The 24,695-nt window shown below is 44.6% G+C and overlaps 1 protein-coding gene across 4 annotated transcripts in view; it reads left to right on the top strand.

Annotated features, from left to right (window-relative positions):
* ZFAT (zinc finger and AT-hook domain containing) overlaps nucleotides 1-24,695 on the top strand; it is a 178,338-nt gene that overhangs the window by 122,849 nt on the left and 30,794 nt on the right. For all 4 annotated transcript variants that reach the window (XR_014773203.1, XM_084750387.1, XM_084750386.1 and 1 more), the window contains exon 12: nucleotides 18,056-18,194. Coding sequence is in view for 3 of the 4 variants with exons in the window: in XM_084750387.1 (XP_084606513.1) it covers nucleotides 18,056-18,194 (139 nt within the window). In the remaining variant the exon portion in view is untranslated. The remainder of the gene's footprint in view (nucleotides 1-18,055; nucleotides 18,195-24,695) is intronic.

Below are 24,695 nucleotides of genomic sequence, written 5' to 3'. Positions count from 1 at the left end.
TCTCTTAGGGCAGCAACGCCGGTGTCTTAGACCCCATGATTCAGATGCTCTCTCATCCTCATTTCTTCCTGTCTTTCTTCTTTTTTCTCTTTGTGTTTCAATTATTTTCTTGGCTTCTCCTCATCCTCATTATCTTTTGTCTTTATGTCACATTTGCCATTCGTAAAACTAACAAAGGGTTTTAATATTTAAATTTTTCTAAGATTTTCATTTGGATCTTTAAGTTGGCTTTATTTTTTTTCTGTTTAGGTTTTGCATCTGTCCCTACAAACTCACTATTTCTTCCCTGAGACTTTAACATATTTTCGCATTTTGTTCTAATAACATGAACATATGGAATATCTACACATCAGTCTCCCCCACTTTGCGCTTGCATTGTCTTGCTTCTCTCTTTCTACATATATTAGACTGTTTAATAGAGTTAGGTATTATCCTTGAATACAAAATAGAGTCTTGAGTAAATACTAGTTGGTATCAGAAGAGTAAGTGGTTTCAATGTGGGGTATTGTGTAGAAGAGACCGTGAGGCAGGCCCCGCAGCTCCTGTGAGAAGGCTGGCTTAATTGGTCAGTCTGTGAGAATTTGGACTCATGAGTTCCTGGCGCCTTGCCCAATAAGAGCTTGTTCTGCCTTCACTGTGCAAGAGATACGGTTTGCACTGCAGACCTGCCTTCTTTCCTGGAGCTTGGGTATGTGTTAGGAAGAAAATACCCATGTCAATAGTGCCCACCCCAACATATGTGGGGACTGGCTCCCGAGGAGCATCTCTGATTGGCTTCATTTCACTTGTTTTGGGGACTGTGACTACTCGCTCATGGAACACTGGAAGAAAAGTCTTAGATGTTTGCACCTGGCTTTTCCTAGCCTTTGCCTCATATATTTCTACCTTGCTCCGTTCTTTTCATCTGTAATCAGTTTTATTATGAGTCCTCTGGGGACTCCCAGTGAGTTTGTAAACCTGCAGTTGGTCTTCGGGCCCTCTGATGCAGAAAGCAGTAATTCTGGTATTTAGTCCAGCTGGCTCCAGAGCTAGTTCCTTTATCTGCAGATGTTCTGGTAGCACAGTCAGGCCTTTGCTCCCTGAAAAAATAAGCTTCTGAGCACCAACACTGCTTTAAGTATGAGGCTTTCAGTTTGACAGGTCTTCCCTGGCGCCTTCATAGAGTGGCTGCCCACTGCAAGTTCCTGTTGGCCCTCTCCTATCCATCCCAGACACACAGGAATTTCACCTGAAAGTCAGGAAAGAGGAGAGGGTTGAGGAAGCAGCCAGCTGCAGACAGAAGTGATAGATTCAAGGTCACCATAGAATGTCGTGGCAGCATTTTTTGAAAGTTTTGTCTACACAGAGTTACCCACAGGTAGGGCAGGGAGGACCTTGAGTCATGTCTCCTCACAAGCGCTCATGGGAGAAGCATCAGTGTGCAGTTGGATGAAAGTCCTGTGTCTTATAGCATGGCCTGACCTTGTGTGTTTTTGTACAGCCTTAAAGTCCAGCCTGGTCACTGCCTGGCTGATCTTGGGCAAGTCCTGTAACCTTCCCAAACTACCTGTTGCTTAGAAATAGAAGCAGTATATCAGTCTCCTCTGTACACATGCACACTAATAAGAACTAAGTGACAAGGACTTGCCACATGGGTCTCGAATACTCATTTCCATCCTTTCTGTGGCTTCTTGTCATAGCAACTTGTCATTGACTGTGCATACTCATATCCTGTTGTGGTCCCATTACTCAACATTCATGGTATCTGAGGCAGGCCCCCTCTGTTCTTACAGTCAAGTTCCACTGATTTGACAGTTTCCTTAATGGTGTCCCCTAACACATAAAGGTTCCACTTGGCAGAGGGAACCTTTTACCAAGTGTGTCTTTCATATGCAATTCTTGTGAGTATCTAGTCATGCCCTCCTTATCAGCCCCACCCCTTCCCACAGGACCCACTGTCCATGCTTTCCAGATCTGCTTCCCGGCAGGGGTCCTGCTCTGCATCTCCCCACCATTGTGTTCCCCTCAAAGCTGTTCACCAGTGCTTTTCATCGCACTGAGACATGTCACAAGGGCTCAGTACCCAGCAGACTTTTCACATTAGCTCTATTTTTTATAGAGCTTCAAGAATTTCCTGGCCTCTGGGGAATAAGTTGTTGTTATTGTTGCTTTTGTTTTTCTTTTGGTTTTGTTTTTAATGGTGTGTGGATTGCGAAAATCTGCAAAGAAAAATTCATTCTGAAATCAGCAGTTTTGAAAAATGTACCTTTTAGAAACTATTCAGGGTAGCTGAACGCTGACCCATCTTTATTTAGCTTCCTCTGTTTCTGACACTGTGTGACTTTCTTGGCCATTGATCCTTCCCTTTTTGTGGCCAGAAAGCTCTTAGATATATCTGAGGATGGGAATTGACCCATCACCTTGACAACACACTGCCAAGTTTATATTTGATACGTGCTTAAATGCAGTTGAATCATTGACAATCAGTCCCATAAAACCCAAGGAATTTGTTGCTTTATTGCAGTTGAACGTTTGCATAACTGCAGCTTTGTCACAAAACCAATAAGGGGAAAGGGAGACCTTAATCTCTAGTCTCATTGTCTCTGATAAGATTTCCCTAACTATTCCATATGGAGCACATCATAACACAACTCAGCAATCAGAATTTTCAGGGGCAAAGTAAGGGCAACAAAGGATTCAATTTTTATTGGATCTTTGATGCAAAGTATGTGAATTGATCTGGGTACTAGACACTTCTCTGTCAGGCAGTAGAGTGTGGGAGGTGCACAGGATTCTGGCTGAACTCAGGCCCCTGTCTGCCAGGCTCATTGGCCTCTGCATTGCCAAATGTGCATCAAGAATAATAGCCATTGTAGGGATTATTAGGGAAAAGTTATGATCCAGGAGCTGTGGGAGCTCAGAAGACCAGCACAACAGTCACTCCAACTACATTCTTAGAAAGTCTTATTTTAGCTGAGTTAAGGTTATATTATCATTTTGCTCAAACCCATATTTTTAGAAACATACAGCAAAAAGGTTCTCCATTGATTAATAACCACAAGTCCAAGGGAATTCAAGCAGTACTCAGAAGAGGAACAAGTGAAAGGGTTAGTGTCCTCAAGTCCCTCAGTGGGGTTCTGATGTGTATTGTAGGTTTATATGGGGGAGAACTGAGATGTATGTGATTTGCATACTTAAGCAAACCTGGTCATGATGTGGTCCCACTGAGCCTCGTCTCTGAGTGCATGTGCTGCACAAGGTGGCCAGAGAAGTCCTTATTGCCTGAGAAGCCAGGGTGCCTCTCAAGAGAGGGTTGCTTTGCTCTGTGCTATGACCTCATCCTCATGGACAGTCGCCCTTATCTGAGCAAGGGTCTGTCCTATGAAGTTCTTCTTGCCTAGGAACCTGAGATGACTCAAGAAGAAAGGTTAAGGATAATGACTTCTCTGTCTTCATCCAAGGTGAAGGACACAGATAGGAACAAAGGCAGGAATGCCAGGCTTTCATCTTGCGTTGATAAACCTTTGTAGGTCCAAGTTGCAGAGCGAACTTTTCTTACAAGAGCATTTTTGAAGCACCTGCTTCATAATCTCTCACAGCATCCTGATACTGAAATAAGTGTCAAAGGCCTTTGTGATGTGAATATAGCAAACTGCAGTGAGCTACACACATAGAAGACAAGGAGCATCTGAGCGCACAGAACACACACATGCAACACTGGACAAAGGCAGTATTTAGGGTGGGCTCAGCCAAGGAGGCTGCTGTTTAAATCATCTCCTCCTGGCTTTCCTTCTCACCCTCGTGTGGAAGGGAGTGGAAGTGAAGAGATACTCTCGAAAGAATAGAGTGGAAGACACTGTAAGCAGCTCCAAGTACTGGTCCCCCTGCGTGGGCTCATGGTGACAGTTGAATGGTATTGCTATGGCAAGTGTTTAATGTGCCTACTTTACTTTGCCCTGAAAACACTTCAAGGCAAATATTAGTATCTCCATTTTGTGTATCAGAAGATTAAGGCCCAGAATCAAATGTGGGTGGGGAATGAACTAGGTGTACTACAGTTTTCAAGAGATGGTTGCTTAGGTTTGGATCGACGTCTTTGTGTGTTTTGGACATAATGACTTAATCCATTAGTCGCTGCCTTTAAAGCACAGTGACTTTTTACCCCCTTGTCCTTTCCCCTGCCTTGCTGTTAGGCACCCAGAGGTATATGTTCAGCTATCAGAACTCAAGCCCAACATTGATACAGAATGCTGACCTAGTGAAGTTAGCAGCTGGAACACTGTACCAGGGTAAATGGAAACCACGGAGCTCATTGGAAGCAGGTGAAGACTACGTGTGGGGTTTCTGTGGCAGTGTGTCTTGTGCCTCTCTGGTCTGAATTCGAAGGGCAGGAAGGGCTCTGATATTGCATTCATTTCTGTTTCCTCTGATCATGGAGATGTGTGCGGGAGGAAGAAGGAAGGTGTAGAACCAGGCTCTACCTTCATTAACTGCCTTCCAGCTGCGGAGCCTGTGCTAGAGACCTTTGCTGTCATCTTCAGTTCTGTTGTTCTAAAGCATCTCTGGGAAAGATGGAAACTGTGCGTTTTTATGTTAAATTAAAGTCCTATCCATCATTGAGTAGGCAATATATTCTCTGGAAAAACTGCATTTTTGATATTACAAGTGACCACAATAATAATATTATTAATAACAACAATAAAATAAAATCAATAACCAGCTAATGCTAAAGAGTCTTCTAAGCTCCTGCACCAAATGCAATTAGTGTGAATTGATTTACTGTTACTTACTGGGTTGAGTTAATTGCCTCAAGGTAAGCTGGCTTTGAACTTGTGGTGCCCTGCGGCTTTAAAATATTTCTTCTTTTAAATTGTTTAATTTGTCTCTGGCCTTATTTGAAAACTGAGCTGGCTTTATGCCTATTAATTGATGTGAAGATCTGACTCCTGCTCTTCAGATCATTGCCCTGAGGTTTGCTTTGTTCCTGTCACAGTTGACTCTGGGTAGAGCTGAGTCCCAGCTTTGGATGGTGGGAATTTTTATAAGAGACAGGAACATTAGAAATACTTTCCCCCCTTGGCTTGGCAAAATTGTCTTTGAGACTCTCAACTTTCAGAATGTCTAGGACAGAAAATCAAAACAACAACCTGTACTGTGCACAGTCTGCCTGCTCTATATGGCTGACTGGCATTTTCACTCCTGCCTATGCCCTGTAAACCTCAGAGCTGCTTAGACATCTTTGGTACATAGAGCTCTTATATTTGGTACACATATCTCTGAGGCTAGTCACCAGGAACAAGAAGAGTCCAGGAAAACCTCCATCCTTCCTTGTGTGTTCCTTTGTCATCTACCTGCCTTCTGCCCTCTTGCTCTTTTCTTGTCTCCCCTGAAATTCTATGTGCTATCAAAACTGTGTGTCTCAGTGTATGGTTGGCAGAGTCAACCCTGTCTTTTGGCACTCCTCACAGGGAAAGCATGGATCCCACCCGTGGCTGCAAACACTACCAACCACCAGCCCCTCAGTCTCTGTGCCTCTAGGCAGACTCAGTGCAGTCCTGTCACCTGATCCCATGCTTATGCTCAGCATACAGAGGGTCCTCAGTTTTGCTCTGTTCTACTTCCAGATGGCCACATTGGTCTCAGCTCCTTCAGGTGCCAACCTTTGTGCTTTGTTTGTGTAGGCTTAATGGCATCTGGCAAATGCTGTACTTCTTCTTTTGATGCTAGGAGCATTGGGTTTCCTTTTTGTTCTACTTGTGACACTTGGGCAGCATTTTCTAAGGTGTGCATGAGTTCGCAGTCTGCTGCCCTTTTCTATTTTTTTTTTTTTAAATACAAGTACTCACCTAGCCCTGGCTGAACTTGTCATGTTCAAGTTCAGATGAGGATAACCATGAACTCCTACTCCTCCTTCCATCATCTGAATACTAGGATTATAGGTGCTGGACACCATGCCCAGTTATTGTGGTGCTAAGTATAGAACCCAGGCTTCCGAGCATGATAGGCAAGCACTCTGCCAGATAGGCTACATTCCTAACTGTAGTCCGAAGGTCAGTAGGGTGATAGAGCCATCCACTTCTAGGTGGAGTGTCAGATTCTGAGCTGCTTCAAGATCTCAGGATCACAGAGGGCCAGGGTCCCACACACCTTCTATGATGGGGCATCCCTGGATTCATTCTCACTTCACGTGTAGCCTTGAGCCCTAAGTTCTTCCTTCTCACAACAGTGAGAACTTTGAGATTAAAATGGGCTGAAGCATATGGGAGTGCTAGCTTCAGTGAGGCGGGCCCTGGTTAGTGTCAAAGCTCAGAGAAGGATTGTTTTTCAGCAAAGCAGGAGTTAAATAACTCTAAGTGTATTGTTTTCTTTTGTTGGGCCCTATAAACCGTGTTTCATCACTGTATCATGTTTAGGAATAGCAACAGGGATTCCTGTGAAAGGGCATGTGTTTGATCCGTTGTGATGTATTCTTTGGGAATATAGGGAAATGTAGTTAATATTGATCTTCAAGTGTGCAGTGTTAATTCTGCCTGCTCTGTAGTTTCAAGTCAGTGGGAGCACACTGGTGGTTAATAGGCAGTCCAGACGGGGACTGTAGAGTCAGGTCACCAAGGTGTGGACTAGAGAGGGAAGAGAAAGAAATGGTTGATGGTGCCACCAGTATTTTAGGTGTTAGGAATACAATTGTCGAAATGACACCACCATGCTGATGCTGTGATTTGAAACACAGAGTCATCTGTAATATGAAAAGCTCAGTGTAGTGGGAAGGTTGCAGAAGCCACCCGGCTGATGCAGCACCAGGAGACACTGTTGCTGAAGTCACACTTATTTGCAGTGTGGCCTTGACTGGTCTGTACACCAGCTGCCAAGGAGGGCGGTACCTGAGCTTCGGAGTCTGGCCCTAGCTCAAAGCCTGGTTTGATAGTGACTGCCTGGGAATCCTCTGTAGCACCCTCTACTTCCCAGGGTCATCTGCAAAATGTGTATATTATTTTTTCACCCTTAATGGCAGGCAGGCAGGCAGGCAGGCAGGCAGGCAGGCAGGCGAGACTTAGTGGCCACTCTAACTGCTCTCTTCTCTGTTACCATCAGCAGATTGGAGACCCCTCATTTCTTCCTCTGTCACTGCAGACATAAACAGGGAGGTCTTCAAGTTTCAAGTGCTGATTTTCAGGTGAAAGGAATGCTTGCTGTGTGTTCCTTTGCTTTAGTTAGGCCTTTTGCACCCAAGATATCCATCTTAGCCATCAGTGGAGTCTCTGTGTGGCCTTCTTTTTTTTACATCACCACAACAAAATGAGCAAACGTGCCCAAAATTGCACAGCCGATAAGAGGCAGACACTGGTTGAGTCCAAGTATCTCTGACACCAGAAACTGCTGACAGTCAGAGATGGTGAAAAATGTCCCAGGTCGCAGACCTCTTCTGGACAAGTTGTTGGGAACACATTCTAGCAGCACTGGTCCTGGACTGTGTTTAAGAAGTACAATCCAGGTGACACTTAAGCATGAAAAGCCTGTCACCTCCCCTCCCCTCCCCACGTGCCCCCCCCCCCCAATCGGCTTGGATGGAATACCTCATATGTCTAAGCAGTAAGTGAATTAGGTCTGGGGGAGAGATGCGTGCTGGATTCAAAGTTCTCAGGAATGTGGAAGCTGCCTCCTCTATCCTAACTGCGTTTTCTTGGGCTAACTTGACATAAACTTGTATTTTAGGGGATTGATGGCTACCTCTGACATTAAAGACAAAAGCTCCATCTTCTCCAAGTGCTGGTGTGAATCTTAGAGGTGTCTCATTCCAGCCCAAAGCCCCGGGGAGCGCTTGCATACTCCAAGACTGCCTGGTCATGAGAGCGCAGACTGGGGTGGGTGGTGCAGATTTGTTGTTGGCCTCCTCTCAGGCCTGGGCGCCTGCTGAAAGCTCCCCTTTGTAACTTCAGGATCTGCTAATGGTAAAGTGCGTGCAGCAATATCAAGGCAGTTCTTATGGCGCAAGGAAAAGAAAAGACACCTAACGATTCCCTTCCGTGGCCGGATAGAGGTGGTGCTGTAGTAAGGGAGGTGGCCGCTCATGCTCTGTATTCAGAGGGTTTCCTGTGAGTGCCTGTAGTCCTCATCAATCCTCACACAGGGGCCTGTGTCACACAGTTCCCCATTAGCTACCTGGTTCTTTTCTGTAGTCTTCCCTTCACTTACTGTGAGATCAAGTGTGTACTTAGACTACCAGATAGTATATGAACTATGTAATGAAGATTATCAATGAACAGTCATGTTGTCACTGCCCAGAAAAGGGTCATTTCATCATCAGACTTCCTCTCTGCGGTGTTCCTGAGCTTGTGCCTTCTCTATCCCAAGAGTAATCGCTTGCTTTTTTTTTTTACATTATTTAAAGTTTTACCATCTATGTATGCATGTCTAGAAAAACTAATCTAGTCTTAACATCTTAATTATACAAATATACATATGTGTGTATGCACATTAGATATGCTTTATTTATTTTTTTGAGATTTCTTCATACAGATATACATTGTACATTGAGTTGATTCCCTCCACACCCCCTCCTTTACCTCATCCTCTCCCGCCCATTATTTTCCTCCATTACCCCAGACAGTTTCAGTGCAGCTTTCATGTGGCATGGCGTATATATCCATGACATTTGGGATGTTTGTTTTGAACTTTGCTGCTTTACTCAGCCACATGTTGATGAGACAGAACAGAGTTCTTGCTCCTTGTTCGAATCCACTTGCTTCTTTGCATTGTCAAATCCACTGGCTGCCGAGTCCAGCCCTGGCCACTAGGGCCTCTGATGTGCACGCCATGGAAGAGCTGCAGGCCCCAGGACCAGGTGGACATGCTGATGGCAGCTGCCCTGCAGCTATGCAGGGTTAGCAAGATTAGTTCCAGTTTTCCCAAGTGCAAGTCCCCTTAAGAAGGAGAACTTGCTCTTTCTAGAAAGTTGGAAAGGTTTCTGAAGCATAGTAAAACATTCCTTGTATGTAATGATACTCCAGTACGTGAACCTAGGATGTGTGTGCATACTGTTGGACTTCCAGTAAGGGATCAGCTTCCTCTGTTTGTGGCTGCTCCTCTTCCTATGAGCTGTCAACACGTGTTCCGATGGATGCCTAGGTTCTCCAGCTTTCTAGGTGCACGCACACAGGGCATGCTGGCCGCGGGATCTGAAGCCTTGTTAGCTGAGCCCTGGTTGTCTTCCAGAGTGCTTGTAGAAGGTGATAGCATGATAGCGCATGTGTTCGCGTGTCAGGCCAGGTCTTGGTGTGAAGAGCCTTTCTCTGCCCTGCTAGGCATGTGGTCTCTCTGTACATGTTCATTTCTGTGGTTGTCATGGCCATGACTTTTCTTCCTTTTTTCCTTGTAAATAACTACTCAATTGTTAATTCATTTTTTTTTAATTTGTTTCAAAACTGTGTGTCACTTTGTGGTTATATGCTTTAAATTGAGACTCTCATACTGTGACTTCCATTGTACATTGTCATCACAGGTCTTTAATGACTTCTTGTTGTTGTTGTTGTTGTTGTTGTTGTTATTATTACTTATTCAAATTACATCCTGATTGTTATCCTCTCACTTGTATCTTTCTGGTCCCACCCTCCCTCCCTCTTTTGCCCTATTCCCCTCTCCTAGACTCTGACAGAGGGGGCCTCCTTCCCCACCATATGACTACAGCAAACAGGTCTTATTTTGAGGTACTGATTTTAGGGTGTCTGGCTAGACATCACATGAATAGTTAATAGAGCATGACAGGCAGTTTCCGTTTAAGCAAGCCCAGCCCTGACTGTAAAGTAGCATACGTATTCTGATGTGGATCTGTTCACAGAGCTGGAGGCCCGCGGAGGAGGCATGTGGACGTGCTGATTGCATAGTTTCCCAGAGGGAAGGAATCGGTTCTTCTGAGGAAAGCTGGGGGATTCTTGATGTGCAAGTGGGTGGTGTCATATGGTGAGCTACCACACTCGGGGAGTGACTGTGCACACGTGTGGCAAATGAGCCCACAATCAATTCAAGGCAACATGTACTGATAGTAGCCTGTGGATGAAAAGATGTTGGGATCCTCAAATTTGGCTTAAATTTGTGAAGTGTGACTCACAGCTAAGTGAAGATGCTCATATCAGTAGGAATTGCCTTCAGTAGGAATGGGAAATGTCTTCAGAGTGTGTGGTCCTGTGAACCATGCTTTGTGGGTGAGGTGTGATGCTCTGCCGGGAGTAAGTGAGTCAGCATGGAACTCATTTTGAGCTTCTTTATTCACATTGCTTTGTCTGATTCTCACTGATACATTGCGGCATTAGCTACTATGCACTGCCTCATATATGCCTGGCTCTTACACTAGATACTCACACTCATGGGGGCTTTGCATATGCGTTTCTCACTGGGTACAATAACTGCTTTACCACAATCACAGAGAGACTCTGAGGAGGTCATCTGGGGCTGTGCCTGTCCATCTCTCTGTAAGCTGCAACAGACTTAGGAGAAAGTGGGGAACTTATAAAGTGAGTGGTGGGTGAGAAGCAGTTTGGAGTATGGTCCAGGACATGGTACATGAAGATCAGGACAGTGTACAGTGAGGAAGGATGTGATGTGACTGAATCCAGTGATTGAGCGTGACTGTGGAGAGGCGTGCACACAGAGCCTCAGGCAGACATGGAGCAGGCAGGCCTGCCAGGAAGACACAGTTCCCCGACAGTGCAATGGGGAGCCACAGCTTAAACAGAGGCATGCATGGTCTACTTCTGTGTGTGAAGGAGTCTGGTTAATAGGGTGGACTGTGAGGTCTGTCCAGCAGAGGGTCACACTCAGAAGGACTCTTTCCCAGCCCTTACTGCCTGTCTAAACTCTTCCTACCTTCTGGATACTCTGCAACAGAAGTTCAGCTTGGGGCCTGGGGCAGTTTTTGTTTTGATTTGTTTTGATTTGTTTTGTTTTCATAAGAACATATTTCTTATTATTTAAAAATATGTTTAGTTGTAGAAATGATGCAAACATGAAGAAAATGTAACCCTGGTTGTGTTTGCTTGATTTTTGGGTATAATTATCTTCTATTTTGCTCCTATGCCTACAAGAATCCTGGGTAACTGTCACAGCACATCAGCACTGTCCCTGCTTCCCTTGGGTGCTGTCCTAGGTGCTGTCATGTAAGGACACTGGAAAACAGCCGAAGGACCTCTGCCCCTTAGAGTGCAGACAAAAGTAAGGTTAGAGGCAAGTTGCGTGTAATGGTAGAAGATAGTGACAGCCACAGAGTGGAGGCATTTCAGTGAACCAGTCGGAATACAGAAGGGATGACCTCTGGGCGCTTGGAGCAAGACTCCGAAAAAGAAGTGTGTCTACGAGACCTGGGGTCCAGGTAGGACATCAGAGTTTCTGTGATAATCACTTGCTATCATAAGTCGGGATGGAAGCTGCTGCTGGTGGCTGTGGCACATGCCTTTAATCCCAGCACTTGGGGAGGCAGAGGCAGGTGGATCTCTGACTTTGAGACCATCTCATTGTACAAAGCGAGTTCTAAGACAGCTAGAGATACACAGAGAAATTCTGTCTCAAATAACTAAACCAAAACAAAACAAGCACACAACACACACACACACACACACACACACACACACACACACACACACACACACCAAAACAAACAAAACCTCAGCATGGAACAAGAGCATAGAGAGTCATGGATTCTGGCAGTGGTGGTGGAGATGGGTACTTGAGCACTTAGCATCATTGTCGGGCAAATGATCTCCCTTGCTCCTTCTAACAACTGTGTTCTCACAGTAATTTTAACCTTCATATTTCATCAGGTAGAGGAAAAGGCTTAGAGTCCATGGCTTATAAGTGACAGTGGGAACCTTTTACCTGAGCCATTGTGTTAAGAAGGCGCGGGGGTGGGGTGTGGAGGGGCAGGGGGGAAGGGGCAATGTTGTGAGGCCTGTTGCATTTCGTACTTATCAAATTACAGTCCTATTCTGTTTTTGTGATCTCTTTGAAGCGTCGGTACGTGGGCAGAGATTTAGTCTCTGATTTAATAGGGAATTAAAAGTGATGGGGGGAGGAGAGGAAAGGTGGGCAGGATGTAGAGGTGTGAATTTATAATCCCAGAACTGGTGAGGTGATGATGTGTGGATTCCTGGGACTTACTGGCCAGCCAGCCTAACAAAATGGGTGACCTCCTGATTAATGAGAGACAAAACAAGATGGTGGCTCTGAGAACAGCACCTGAGACTGACCTCTGACTTCCACCCATGCACCAAGTGTACCCACATACAAATCAATGTGCACACACTGAAGAGCAGGAACAGGCACAAGCCCCCCACCACCACCAGCCCCCCCCCCCCCGAAGCAGTTTGAGTTTTATGGCTAACCAGTGCTTCTGATATGAGCCCACCTTTCGGCCCCTGGCTCACTTAGGATTTACTTTATCTACCTCCTCTTGCTTGACTAAGTGATAATGTCACTGTGGAAAGCCCGCTGTAGTATGGAGCTATTTCTGGTCTAATAATGCTGCTTCTAATAACATATCTTGCATCAACTAGCCCACTTGGTGCAAGCTACTACAACCACATTGTCTTTTTCCACATTTCCCAGGATGCCAATCCAAGAAGGGCTTAATCTTCTGTTTTAATTTATTAGGTCTGTCTCATCCAGGATGTCAAACTTAGACTGTACAATTGTGTTCCACATCCTTAGGTTTCACACAGTAGAGTCATCTGATACTGTCATCCTCTGAAGACAGGGGTCTACCTCAAAGGGGCAGGCTCACATATTTTGGTCTCTGAACCTTTGGGGGACACACCCACAAATGGAATGCAGCACTTGCTTGCACTCATTAGACTTTCCTGATATAAATCCGTGAACTTAGAGAGTTGCAGCCTTACAAATTCAATTGCACATTTTTTTTTCTTCTTGCACCGTGGGTCATGAATAGATATCTTCTGAGACTTGGCCCATGACGTATAGAGCTCACTTCTGCTTCATGTCCCCCAGCAAATGACCCAGAGCTTACTCCTGCCCCATGTCCCACCAGCCACTTGCCGAATTCAGCTTTTATTGTTATCTTGCCAGTGAACCTCCTCAGTGAGCGGGCCTCTCCTTGTCTGGCCTTCTAATTGGGCTTCTCAGTATACTTGACTCTACTATTGCTCCCTCCTTGGGGACAGCAGCCTTGGACTCCACAACTCCAGAAACTTCTAGTTCTTCTGCCTGAGCTCCCTCTCTTCTGCCCTCCTTCCTGTCCGTCATTCCAAGCCACCACTATAATCTATACAGAGCTCCCCGTTCTCCTGCCACAGCCATGTTTAACCAGAGCGTCTGCCAGATGCCCGGGCTCCAATATGCGTCTACACCACAGACATTTTTTTGTTTCATATTTATGGCTGTATCTCCTCTCTAGTCCAGGGATCTAGACTTCCTAGTTTTATCCCTGTAAGACATCATTCCTTCGCTTCTGCCCTCTGAACTAGTCACATGGATGACCCTTTACTTGAGGCTTTTAGCCTCTTTCTTCCCACAAATCATCTCAACCATTGCGTCCCCTTCTTGCTCCCTCTAACTCGTGGCCTCCTTACGTTCTGTTCATTCCCCTGACTCACTCGAGGTTGGCTGGCCGTGTGTCTTGCCTATGCCACTGCAGCAGATGATGATTGGTTCCTGCTTTACTTTGGTTCCTTTCAGTCCATCCTCTATTTTGTTTCCAGAGCAACAGTTTGAAATGTGAGCAACATCAACAAATCTACAATCCCAGGAGTACGACAGAGTTAAAAGTCACATCATGTTCTAGTTCTTTCCTCTGAAGTTATGTATTTTGGAATGCTAGCATTTATACAGACATCAAGAAAAGACACCGAGATTGTTTACTGCCCACATGGGGCTGTCACTTTTCTCTCTGATATGTAATGTTGGATCCTAGAGCCTAATGTTCCTGTTTGCAGAGAGAACATACTAATGGTGTGTGTGTGTGTGTGTGTGGTGAATCAGCAGTCGCCTTAGTCTTTCCAAGTCCACCATGGCTTTTAGTCGATGGTTAACTCGGCTGGCTCATATCTGGGATATCTGAGAATGCCAACCTAATTCCCTCTCAGAAGAGTTGTGAGGAAGACAGACGCCCAAAATTGTGGCCACTGACTAACTCATTTCTGTGTGATTAACTCTGCTTGGAGTTCCAAACAGTGCAGATAAGGAGACCATGAAGCTTTGCTCAGATTCCTACGTCACTCTCTGCCTCAGTTTCCTTAGCAGTGATATGGGAGCAGTGATTGCACCCATATACAATTGTGACACTTTGAGGAATGAGTCTGTGACAAGCACAGTGACTGACCAGACAGTAGCCCGGGAAATGTTAGATGAAGCGGCTTCATTACGATGTCAGATCACAGAAACCTGGCTGCTAGCTCCACTTCTACAGAACAGAAGCTGTGACTGCTGGCTCCCTGTCTTTTTTCTGATTTGCTTTCTTTTGAGCCACAATTAGAACTTTAGGCTTTGTTGTAAGTGAACTATGTGTCTGCCACGAGTTTTTGTGTCTCTCAAACTCTCGGCTGGATTCTAGTCTGAAGGCTCAGAATAAATAACTTCCCTTTTGAGGTTAGTGTCATTTGCTGTTCGCGAGTATCTGGCTTAGGAACCAAGTCTTATGATTTACTTTGCCTAGGTACTGTTTAATCTTTGGAAACATATATATGCAGGGAACCACAAACCTGCCTCATTCATCCTGGAATCTCCAGGTCAGGGAATAATGTGTGACTCACTGTAGGAGGTTAGCAAATAGATGCCTCTGAAGGGAGTCCTAAGACCTGAAGTATTCATGACACAGCCAGACTTCGTGTCTGGCAGGGGCTTAGCAGTGGTTTTGTGTACTTCCTCACCATTACAGCTCTGTAGAATTCCCAGATTGATACTACCGTGGCTTCTCCACCTAGAATGGGATTTGCCAGCAAGGACCAGGTGTGGCTCAGTGAATGTAGTTTAGGACAGAGAACCCCAGTGGAGGATTTCATGGAGTGATGCAGAGGGGGTTAAGGAGCAGAATTAAACCCAGGGAAGGGAGTTGTTATCTTTCTGTCCCCAGAACTGCCCACCTGGGAGACATCTGCTCAGCCCAGTGCCAAGCTCACTACATTACACCATACTGATGGCCTCAGTCTGCATGGGATGGCATGGCCGAGTCTTTTCTCAACCTCAAGAATTGAGATTTTGATAAAAAATCGGTAGTTTAGGTATTGCTCTCCCGTTTGGCCTCATCTGTACCCCTCCCCCTGCGCCTCCCCTCCCCCCACGCCCCGGCATAGCTGTTTGCCATTTTTCTTATTAGAAATTCTTCTAAGGAGTCTGGACAGGAACTAAAAACATGAAATTCTCATGTGGTATTTATCTTCTTTGCCACATGAAGGATGGGCTTGACTCTACAGTCTGAATTTGGTTTGTAGGACCATTTCTTACTTCGACTGGCCTCTCTCTTTCTTAGATGCTGCCCACTGACTGCCCCACGTGAGCAATATAGCATTCTCAGTTTCTTTTCTTGATGTCTATGTAAATGCTAGCATTCCAAAAATAATAAATTCATAGTGTTTGCTTATTTACAGAGGAAGGCACTAGAACATGGTGTGACTTTTAACTTTGCAGTGGTCCTTTATTGGACCTTTTGTTCTCTGTTCAGTAGGCAGATGAGAAAGGCTACAAGTTTTGCCTTTGTTTCAGCTCCCTGTTGTCCAGACCACCAGAGTTCTGTAAAAGACTACTGAATGCAGAAATGTAGCTCTGCATTGAACAGCACTAAATGCCCCATATGCCAGGATGCTTTTGATGTAGGGTATTCTCTGGGAACTTTTGAAGCTTCTCTTTGTCTTTCTCTTGAGAATGGCCTTCCTGGGTATGACAGCTTTCTCTTAGGAGGATTTGGGCTAAAGATGTTGTTCAGTGGCACGATGCTTACCCAACAGTGAGTAACACCTTAGGTTGCAGTCTCTAGTGCCTTAACCAATAAAGTTGGAGTGGCTGCCTTCTCTGGCTGGCAGCAGCAGGCAAAAACGGGGCAGGGGTAAATACTAGGGGCCAGGTAACAGAAGCGGTTGAGCAGTAAAAGTGGCTGTGGTAAGCACCAGCTTTTTTGCGTCTGAATGATCAGCAGATTATGTAGGAAGATATCAATCTAAAATAGCTGTGAGTTACGCCTGCAACATGTCCCTGTGGGAAAAAGTAAAGGTAGTCAGGTATTCCTGCCTGGGGGAAGAGAGAGGATGGGTCACACTGAACACTCACATCCAGCTATCGACGGTATAAAAATGATCATGGAAAACCAGAGCAGAAAGACAAAACAGGCCTCAACAAGGCAGTGCCTTAGAGAGTCAGCCCTGAATATCAGGGCTGAAATGCTGATCTTGTCAATTAATGCAGAGGCCACCAACAGAAGCTGGCAGTATTAATGCTGCTGTGCCCTTTTATCCTGGGAGGTAACACTATCTGATGGATATGGATTGTGGGGTCTGACAAAACAGTGTTGGCCAAACCTTTGGGAACTCTTTTCCCAGGAGACTGTAGAGCCCTCTAAGTGGAAGGCATGGACCAAAATTGTTTTGAAGGAGTGGATGAGTATGCACATAGAAAGAAGATGTAGGCAAAGGGCCTCTTTTGTCTTTTCCCAGTCATCCCTTCTCGCTGTGGGAAGGCTTGGGCACATTTGTATACCTGAGGGCAGGAAGCCATTGCTAGACGCTGTGGAAGCTTCAGATCAGGGCAAGATTTCCAGCTGCTGTTGGTGATCTCCATGTTTAGTCATTGCTGTTACTGCTTTGGTGCCTATGCATAATAACGGCAAAAAGATGGATGACATTGTCAGTCACGGAGTCAAGATGGTCTTAATAGACACAGCAATGGGTCAGCTTCTGTGTGTATAAGGAAGCTGTTATAAAATGGTTAATGGCAACCACAGGGAGCATCGTAGCTGCTGGTGTGTGTTCTGCCCTTCCATCCAGAGCACAGACTAAGCAGGTCTCCTGATGAGGAAAGAGCTCAGACATTTTGCTCCTTGTCTGAGGTTCTGCAGGTGAGTGCCAGCTGTGAGGTTAAAAGAGCTTCTTCTGAGCACCTCCCTGCACCATCCAGCATACTGAGGCCACTTTGCTGGCCTGTGCGATTCTTCTGTTACTGCTGGGCAGAAAGCTGGTATTGCTAGATGGGCCCAAATGCCAAACAGGGATTCCTGTCACTGTGTCTGAGATACAAAGAACCTGGTATGTGGTGGTGATCCAGGTACATAGCTATTTCGAGGTTGATGCTTGCGTCTTCCTAAGAGACCTTATAGGCACCCCTTCTGTTCCTTTCAATAGCTCCCCAGAAACAGTGTGCAAGAGGCCAAACAAGGCTGTGGGCCCATCTGTGACTTTATTCTGTAAGAGCCTCCAGCCCAGGCCAGCCTGTAAGGCTGCACTATGTGCAGATATGGACAGGAAATCTCACTCGGGAAGCTGTTCAGATGAAGGAAAAGAGTCTGAAGGATGTGATTGTAATAGGAGCTGCTTTTAATGGCACCCACTTGAAATAGTGATTGGTTCTTGTGTTGCTTTGTATTTCTCTTCATCAGTGTTAGGGGTAGACAAAAAGAGAAATCATGCATTGACAGCAAAATTGTTCAGCTGAGACCCTGGGTCCTCCCTTGCCCTGGCCACTTGGTGTTGCACAGAGGCAGGATATGTTGGTTAATTTTTATGCCAACTTGACACAAGCTAGAGTCATTTGGGAAGAGTGGATCTCAATTGAGAAAATGTCCCCACCACATTGGCCTGTGGGCATGGCTGTCGAACATTTTATTGATTAATGATTGTTACGGGAGAATTCATTCCACAGGAGGCAGTATCACCGCTGGGTCAGTGGTCCTGAATTGTTTTAAAAAGCAGGCTGAGCAAGATATAAGTTCTTTTCTCCCGGAGTTGCCTTTGGTCATGATGTTTCGTCACAGGAATAGAAACTCTTAACTAGGATGAGGCATCCGCGTGGCAGGGCCTGCTGGACCTGGCCATTGAAGGCAGGTCTCCTGTCTGCAGAGGCTCACCTCTCCTGTTCCTTGTCCCCCCAGCCTTTCCGCTGTGCTCACTGCCATTACTCATGTAACATCTCTGGGTCTCTGAAACGACACTACAACAGGAAGCACCCCAATGAGGAGTATGCCAACGTGGGCAGCGGGGAGCTCGCGGCTGAAGCCCTCATCCAGCAAGGTAGGTGAGAGGCCCCGCCCCATGGAGAAGCACTGGTGTCTGCTAGGCTCTAGCATTGCAGTTCTAGCCCGTGGACCTGCCATCAGGTTAGTTCTTCCTCTTTATTGGCCGTGTCACCACCATCCTTGTTATTCACCAGAAAACACGCCAATATTACAGTGGTTATATAGTGAGGTGAAAGGATGGTGGTTAATGTTACCAGCAGTCTCCAATAACTACAACAGCATTCATCAATATACTCTTTGTCTGCATATATTTGCAGAGCATAGAAAATTTAGGGTTCATGTTCTTCACTCAGTGTATTAACATTTTGTTGTCCTTTGGTACAGTCTTTGTTTTTGTAATTATAACTCCTGAGAGCTTTTGGTAATACAGCATTGCATGCAAAGGCTTAAAAGTTCTGTTGCCGAAAACTGTGGAGTTTCTAAGTCTTTCTTCTTTTTCTTCTTCTTCTTCTCCTTCTCCTCCTTTTCCTTCTCCTTCTCCTTCTCATTCTTATTCTTATTCTCATCATTATTATTATATACACATATATAAGGTTAAGCATAAATACAACCTGCAGAGTCATTCAGTGTTGCTTGCATGTATATGACTCTTCATCCGTGGGTTGGGCCCTATGAGATTTTTCCCCTCTATCTTGGGCTCTTAGAGTTGTTCAGGTCTTGTGTAGGCAGCCGTGTTGTTGACATTTCATGGGTATAGCTTCCCTGCCATAGTCATAGCTTGAAGATATGATCTTACAGAACACTTCATGGTCCTTTGGCTCTTTCAGTCTTTCTTCCTCTTCTTCCTTGATGTTAAAGAAGAGGACCCCATGAGCTCCACAGAGGGGTCTAGACCAGGGAGGAGGGAGAGAAAATAAGGGGGAAATGATTTAATTATATTGTAATTAAATTTGAAAATAAAACTAATTAAATAATTAATGCTACTATAGATATACTTAGTAATTGAACTTTGTGGGGTGGGGTTACAGAAAATATATTTTGAGTACACAGGTGCCTTAGCTATCCTGAAAATCATTTTAAACATTTATTAAGAATTAATAAAAACCTCTGTTAATATTGAAATTTTTCAGAGCTTTTCTTTATGTGTGTTTTTTGTTTGTTTGTTTGTTTGTTTGTTTTTTTGTTTTTGTTTTTCTGAGGCTGGGTTTTTCTGTTTTAGCTCTGGCTGTCCTGGAACTCACTTTGTAGATCAAGTTGGCCTCGAACTCACAAAGATCCACCTGCTTCTGCCTCCTGAGTGCAATGAATAAAGGTGTGTACCTCCATTGCCTGGCTTCTCTTTGTGGTTTTTATTGAAAATAACCACATTTTACCACTGACGAGGGTGTAACATATAGGCTCCTGCCACATAGAGAAGTATAGCCTGGTATATGTCTTAGCCCAGTAATTCAGCTAAGCTTGACTACAGTGTGTAGCTTTAATCACTGCTCTTTATTAGCTGGTGACTGTGGACCTAAGGGAGGCTTTAGAAACCTGTCTGGTTACCAGTTGGAGGACTGTGAGCTGTGTTACAGTCAAGGATGATAATTTGTCCCATTCTGCGTGAAGCATCACCTGCTGAGCAACCTAGAGATGTAGCTCCATGTAATACAAATGGGTTGTGTGTGTCCGTCAGTGTCCAATGACAGAACAGAGCAGGAATAGATGAGCAGTTAAGATTCTTAGGATCATTTAAGAGCCATCCATCAGAAGGGATTGGAGTGCAAGGAGAAAGTGGCCCTGTCGTTTTCTTCAGCAGAAGTTTATGGAGCCAAGAGCAGGATGGTGCAGCAAAAAGGAAGGATCTGGCCTCAAATCTGTGTCTCTTCTTCTTGAACTATGTTGTCTTAGGCAAGTCATTCAGCCAATCCTTGCTGGGTCCCTTGACTACAGAGGAGCATCTGCCATTAGGGTGGAGAGGATGCAGTGCAGGGGCATCTGGCACACAAGACCGTTTTATTCGTAGATTTACTTTTCTTCTCTGAAAACCTCTAAAACCTCTGGAGCCATTGCTGGGGTCTTCCTTTTATGTTTTGGGCCTTGCACATACCAGGCAAGCGTCTTACTACTGAGCTGCACCACTAGCTGCCATTTCATTGCTTTCTACAACAGTCCTGTCCAGGTATCATGAGGGAGAATGGATTGACTTAGAGTCCCCATAAACAATGAGTGGGAGGCTGGGCTTAGTTTTCATATCCTTCACACTCTTGGATTTGATTGACAGAAAATAGGCATTCAGTGTGGCTGGTGGGACAGGCTCATAGATCTGATTGATGAAGCTATCACTACTTTTAGACTTGCATCACTGCCTTGCAAAAAATGTGCTGAACTTGAAGTGTTTTATGCCTCAAGTTTTATGTTAACTTTCTAAGGCTCTCTAATCAGTTAGCATTTTTTGCCAGGACGTGGGTTTCATATTTTAGCTTTGAAGATCAGTGCTCGATCATTTTATTTCATGTGTCTTCATCTCCCCAACTCCCCTTACCTCCCTGGCCCAGTCTAGAGGTTTGTTGAAGAAGCAGACACCTACATGTGTCGTCACTATTGTGGTACTGTTTGGACATTAGACTTCTTCTGAGCCCTACATGAAGCAGTTTATTTCCGGCTTCTAAAATAGGTGTATCTCATATTTTGAAGGCAGAATTCTCTTAGTACTCATTTGATCATCAATGTGGGTTTGAGAAGAAGCATTCTTTTATACAAATGGATGTTTTAGGCTCTTTGAGGATTATGTACTTGGATTGCTTCAGCAGGCCCTCCACTCCTGTCCCTTTACCCATGCCTGATTAAAGTTTGCTGAAGGAAGGGCTGGGTCAGCAACCATAGCCCCTGAGGTGTGTACGATGCTTTGCTGCCAAGCTTCATGAGTCAAAGCTCCCTTCTCAGATGTATGTGTTAAGATGAAGATGACTTAGCAAAGGCCAGTATTCCAGTGCCACAAAGCATCCTGATAGGTATCTCTAGATTCTCTGAAATGTATTCAGGGTTAGGAGCCACACAGGCCTACACTGGGGTCTCTGCATAGTGTGGGCTTTAGACCAGGTGCTTATCTTCCTTGAACTAGAACTTGATTCAGAATCATCATAAAGGAGGCCAATACTTGCTTCAACAGCACTTGCAAAAATTAGATCTTATTCTCTATTTCCTGACCGTGGTGTAAATGCTTAAAAAATGCCCTAAACTATTCTATCTATCTATACATTTCTGTATGCACATGCCTCTTGAGCCTCTTTGTTGCACCACTCCAATCCTAGTTACTGAAACTCTGTATCAAACTAGGTGGCGTTATAGTGGCACTCATTAGTATTACTGCTAGAATTGGAACCTGTTTATCTCTTTTTTTCCGTAGCTATGGGACTAGGTAGCTCCTTTCATCAGCCCCATGTTCTGGTGGTATAGCCAAAGAACATGTCCCGTCCACCTGAGAACAAGACCCTGGGAGGGCCATCAGCTGCTTCTCGCAGTGGCTGAGCCTTCTCTGGAGCCCTAGTTAGAGCATCACTGAGGTGACAATAGGTAATCCAGACTAGAGAAGAAATGACAAGAAGGCTTCATTTTCAGCTTCTGATGAAGTCTTTGTTATATTGGACTACCGAATTAGGAGAATGTAAATCTGTATCCACAGGGGCCTTGCTTGCAAATGCATATCCTATTATTCATGCTAATCTCAGGGAATAGCAGAGTAGAAAGTCCTAAAACTATTAATTAGCCAAATAGTCATCGGTTTACTTTCTGGACATGTTTAAAATGTCTAAAACCCAGATTAATGAGTTATTGGTAAATGCTTTTAGTGGCATGGTGTTATGCCTTTTGTTGATTATTATTATTGTGTGGATTAATTTTTCCTGTGCACCAGATCTGTAAGGTTGGTGTGCTCATTCATCTGTTTTGAAATTAGAAGCTGACAGAGGGCAGTAAGGAAGTGACCAGGCTCATCCAGTCCCCTGATTCAGGATTTGGTGAAGAGGAAGAGGGATGAGGACAGGCCATGGCCTCACACTGGGCTGCTGGTTAGGTTGTACCTGTAAGGTCTCACATAAGGTGCTCCTTTTTTCCTCTTATCTTTATTCTTTTTTAAAAAACAGACACATTTATCTTTATTCTTAAGGCTAGTTGCTAATTTGGCCCAAGGTTAACTCTGAGATCTATCTATCACTTTTGACCAGTCATTCCTAGTGGTTTCAGGTCCCAGAGAGAAGTAGAATAGGCCTTACATGAGCTCTGATTACCAGGAACTCCTCATTAGAGTTCAGGTATCAGCTGGGATGATAAAGTATGCTTGTTTTTCTCTGCTGTAGTTTCCCTATGCTGTTTTCCTCAAGGGTCCTATGGGAAGAGAGACTAGAGTTTGACACAGGATTCAGCTACCCTGAGTCCTGTGGCCTGGTGTGACCTAACAACACTTCAGGTCACTAGAGATAACGCTTTGTCATTCCGTAGGAAATAAGAATAGCTGCAAGAAGTCCTAGGTCACATTTCACTCACTCATCTTGTAAATTTAAACTAGTCGGTATCCAGGTTCCTTAATGAAGCTGCTTCTGCTCTGGTCCCTGAGTGCCTGTATTAATTTCCCAAAGCAACTATAGCAAATGCCTTAAAACTACACAGATTTGTTCTCTTCCAGATACAAAGGTCAGATCCACGTACTGAGGCTCACCTAGCTAAAACTGAGATGTTAGCAAGTCCACAGATGTTAGGGGGATGTCTGCTTTTTTATCTTGTCCAGCTCCTAGAGGCTACCCCATACCCTGGCTTATGGGCTGTTCTCTCTCCTTCAAAGCCAAGAAAGGCCATTGGAGTTTTTCCCATATCACATCATTATGATGACCCTCTCCCCATTTTTCTTGTAAGGCTCCTTTTGATTATCTTAGACACACCCCTGATCTAGAATGATCTTTGCCACAGAGTCACATGTGTAAAGCCCCTTTCCCATGCAAGAAATGTGTTGGCATATTCTAATCATTAGTATATCCATCTATTCTCTATTCTGCCTAATGTTCTGTAGCTTCTTTGAGGATATGAGAATTGGTATCTTCACCTTAGTAGAGGAGAAAACTCAGTGTAAGGAAGTCTGCCAGGCTCACACAAGTACGATCTCATGCTTGCCTCAAGTCCAGTGGACTGACATTATTGAACATGCAATGGAATCTTCCATTACATCAGGCACCACAAAGAAGGGGCAAATACTATAATACCTGGAAATCCTCTACATTTCTAATAGATTGGACTCTGTAAAGAGCAAGGATGCCATGGAGAGCTTTGAAAGCTGCTCCTGGATGTCCTACCTTTCTCTTGGCTAATCAGCCCAGGTGAGGACATTGTGGTTTTGCCATTTGCAACTTTACTGAGCAAATAATGCCGGGGTTGTAAGTAGCTCACCAAATCTTCTGTTGACCTTTACTGTGCATGCTAAGAAATTAATTAATTGAAGTAGAAATCATTTCTCTCTGCCTTGATGTCATTTAACTTGCATGGCTACACATTCAGGTGAGATTGCAAATTTCTGTTTGTTGTTCCTTAATTAAAGTTGCTATGGCAAAGGTGGAAGTTTTAATTAATATTGGGCATTATCATATTAAGCTCAATTTAAACATAATAGGAATTTTTTTTCTCCCTGAATTAAGTTTCCCTAAAACAGTATTCTGGTTTCATTGTGAAGCCTCCATTTGACCTCAGGAAGTTTGTTGTAGGTTGTTGCTGTGTTTAATTTTTTCAAGGAAAAGCAGGATTGGTCTAGCAAATGTTGACGGCCTCACTTGGGGAAGTCGTACAAGGATGGTCATGGGGAAAGACAGCAGGATAAGTGACCAGTACATGATGACATGGGATGTTTATTAGTTACCTTCTTGTTGCTGTGACAAAACACCACAACCAAGAACAACTTATAGAAGAAAGAGTTTATTTTGGCTTATAGTCTTAGATGGGAGTCTGTAGTGGTGGGGAAGGCATAGCTGCAGGAGGCTGGAGCAGGATGCTGAGAAATCATATCTTCCACTGCAGGCAGGAAGCAGAACAGTGGAGGTGGGATGAAGCCTTACCTTTGCAAAACCCACTCCCAGTGATTTTCTTCCACCATCAAGAGTTCACATCCTAAAAGTTGTGTAGTCTCCCAAACAGCACCACCACCTGGGGACAACATATTCAAATACCCAAGCCTATGGGGGCATTTCGCAAATGACCATGGAAAGTTAAAAGGAAGTTTGCTTATGCTATATACCTATATATAATTAAGAGATTCTGAAAATAAGCATTCATTTAAGAAGTTGCCTTTTCTGTAGAAATTTTTTTAATTTGAGAATTTGATGCCCATTTCCAGACTTTCTGATGATGACTAGTGTCACCTGGCTTTGTCTTTCCTCCATCTTGTTCTGCTGTATGCTCTTAAACATACCCAGGATGAGCGGGCTGAGAGCAGTGAGCTGGAGGTGGAAGGGAAGTGCTGTTAGCTTCCAGTTTTGCTATAGACAAGAGTTCCAGTTGTAGACAATGCTCTGTGCAGATTCCACCGACATGCAGT

The sequence above is a fragment of the Acomys minous genome (assembly GCF_964271855.1).
Source record: "Acomys minous genome assembly, chromosome: 12".
In the NCBI taxonomy this organism is placed as follows: Eukaryota; Metazoa; Chordata; class Mammalia; order Rodentia; family Muridae; genus Acomys; species Acomys minous.
Note: the sequence above shows the minus strand (reverse complement) of the source record. Positions and strands in the feature narration are given on the sequence as shown.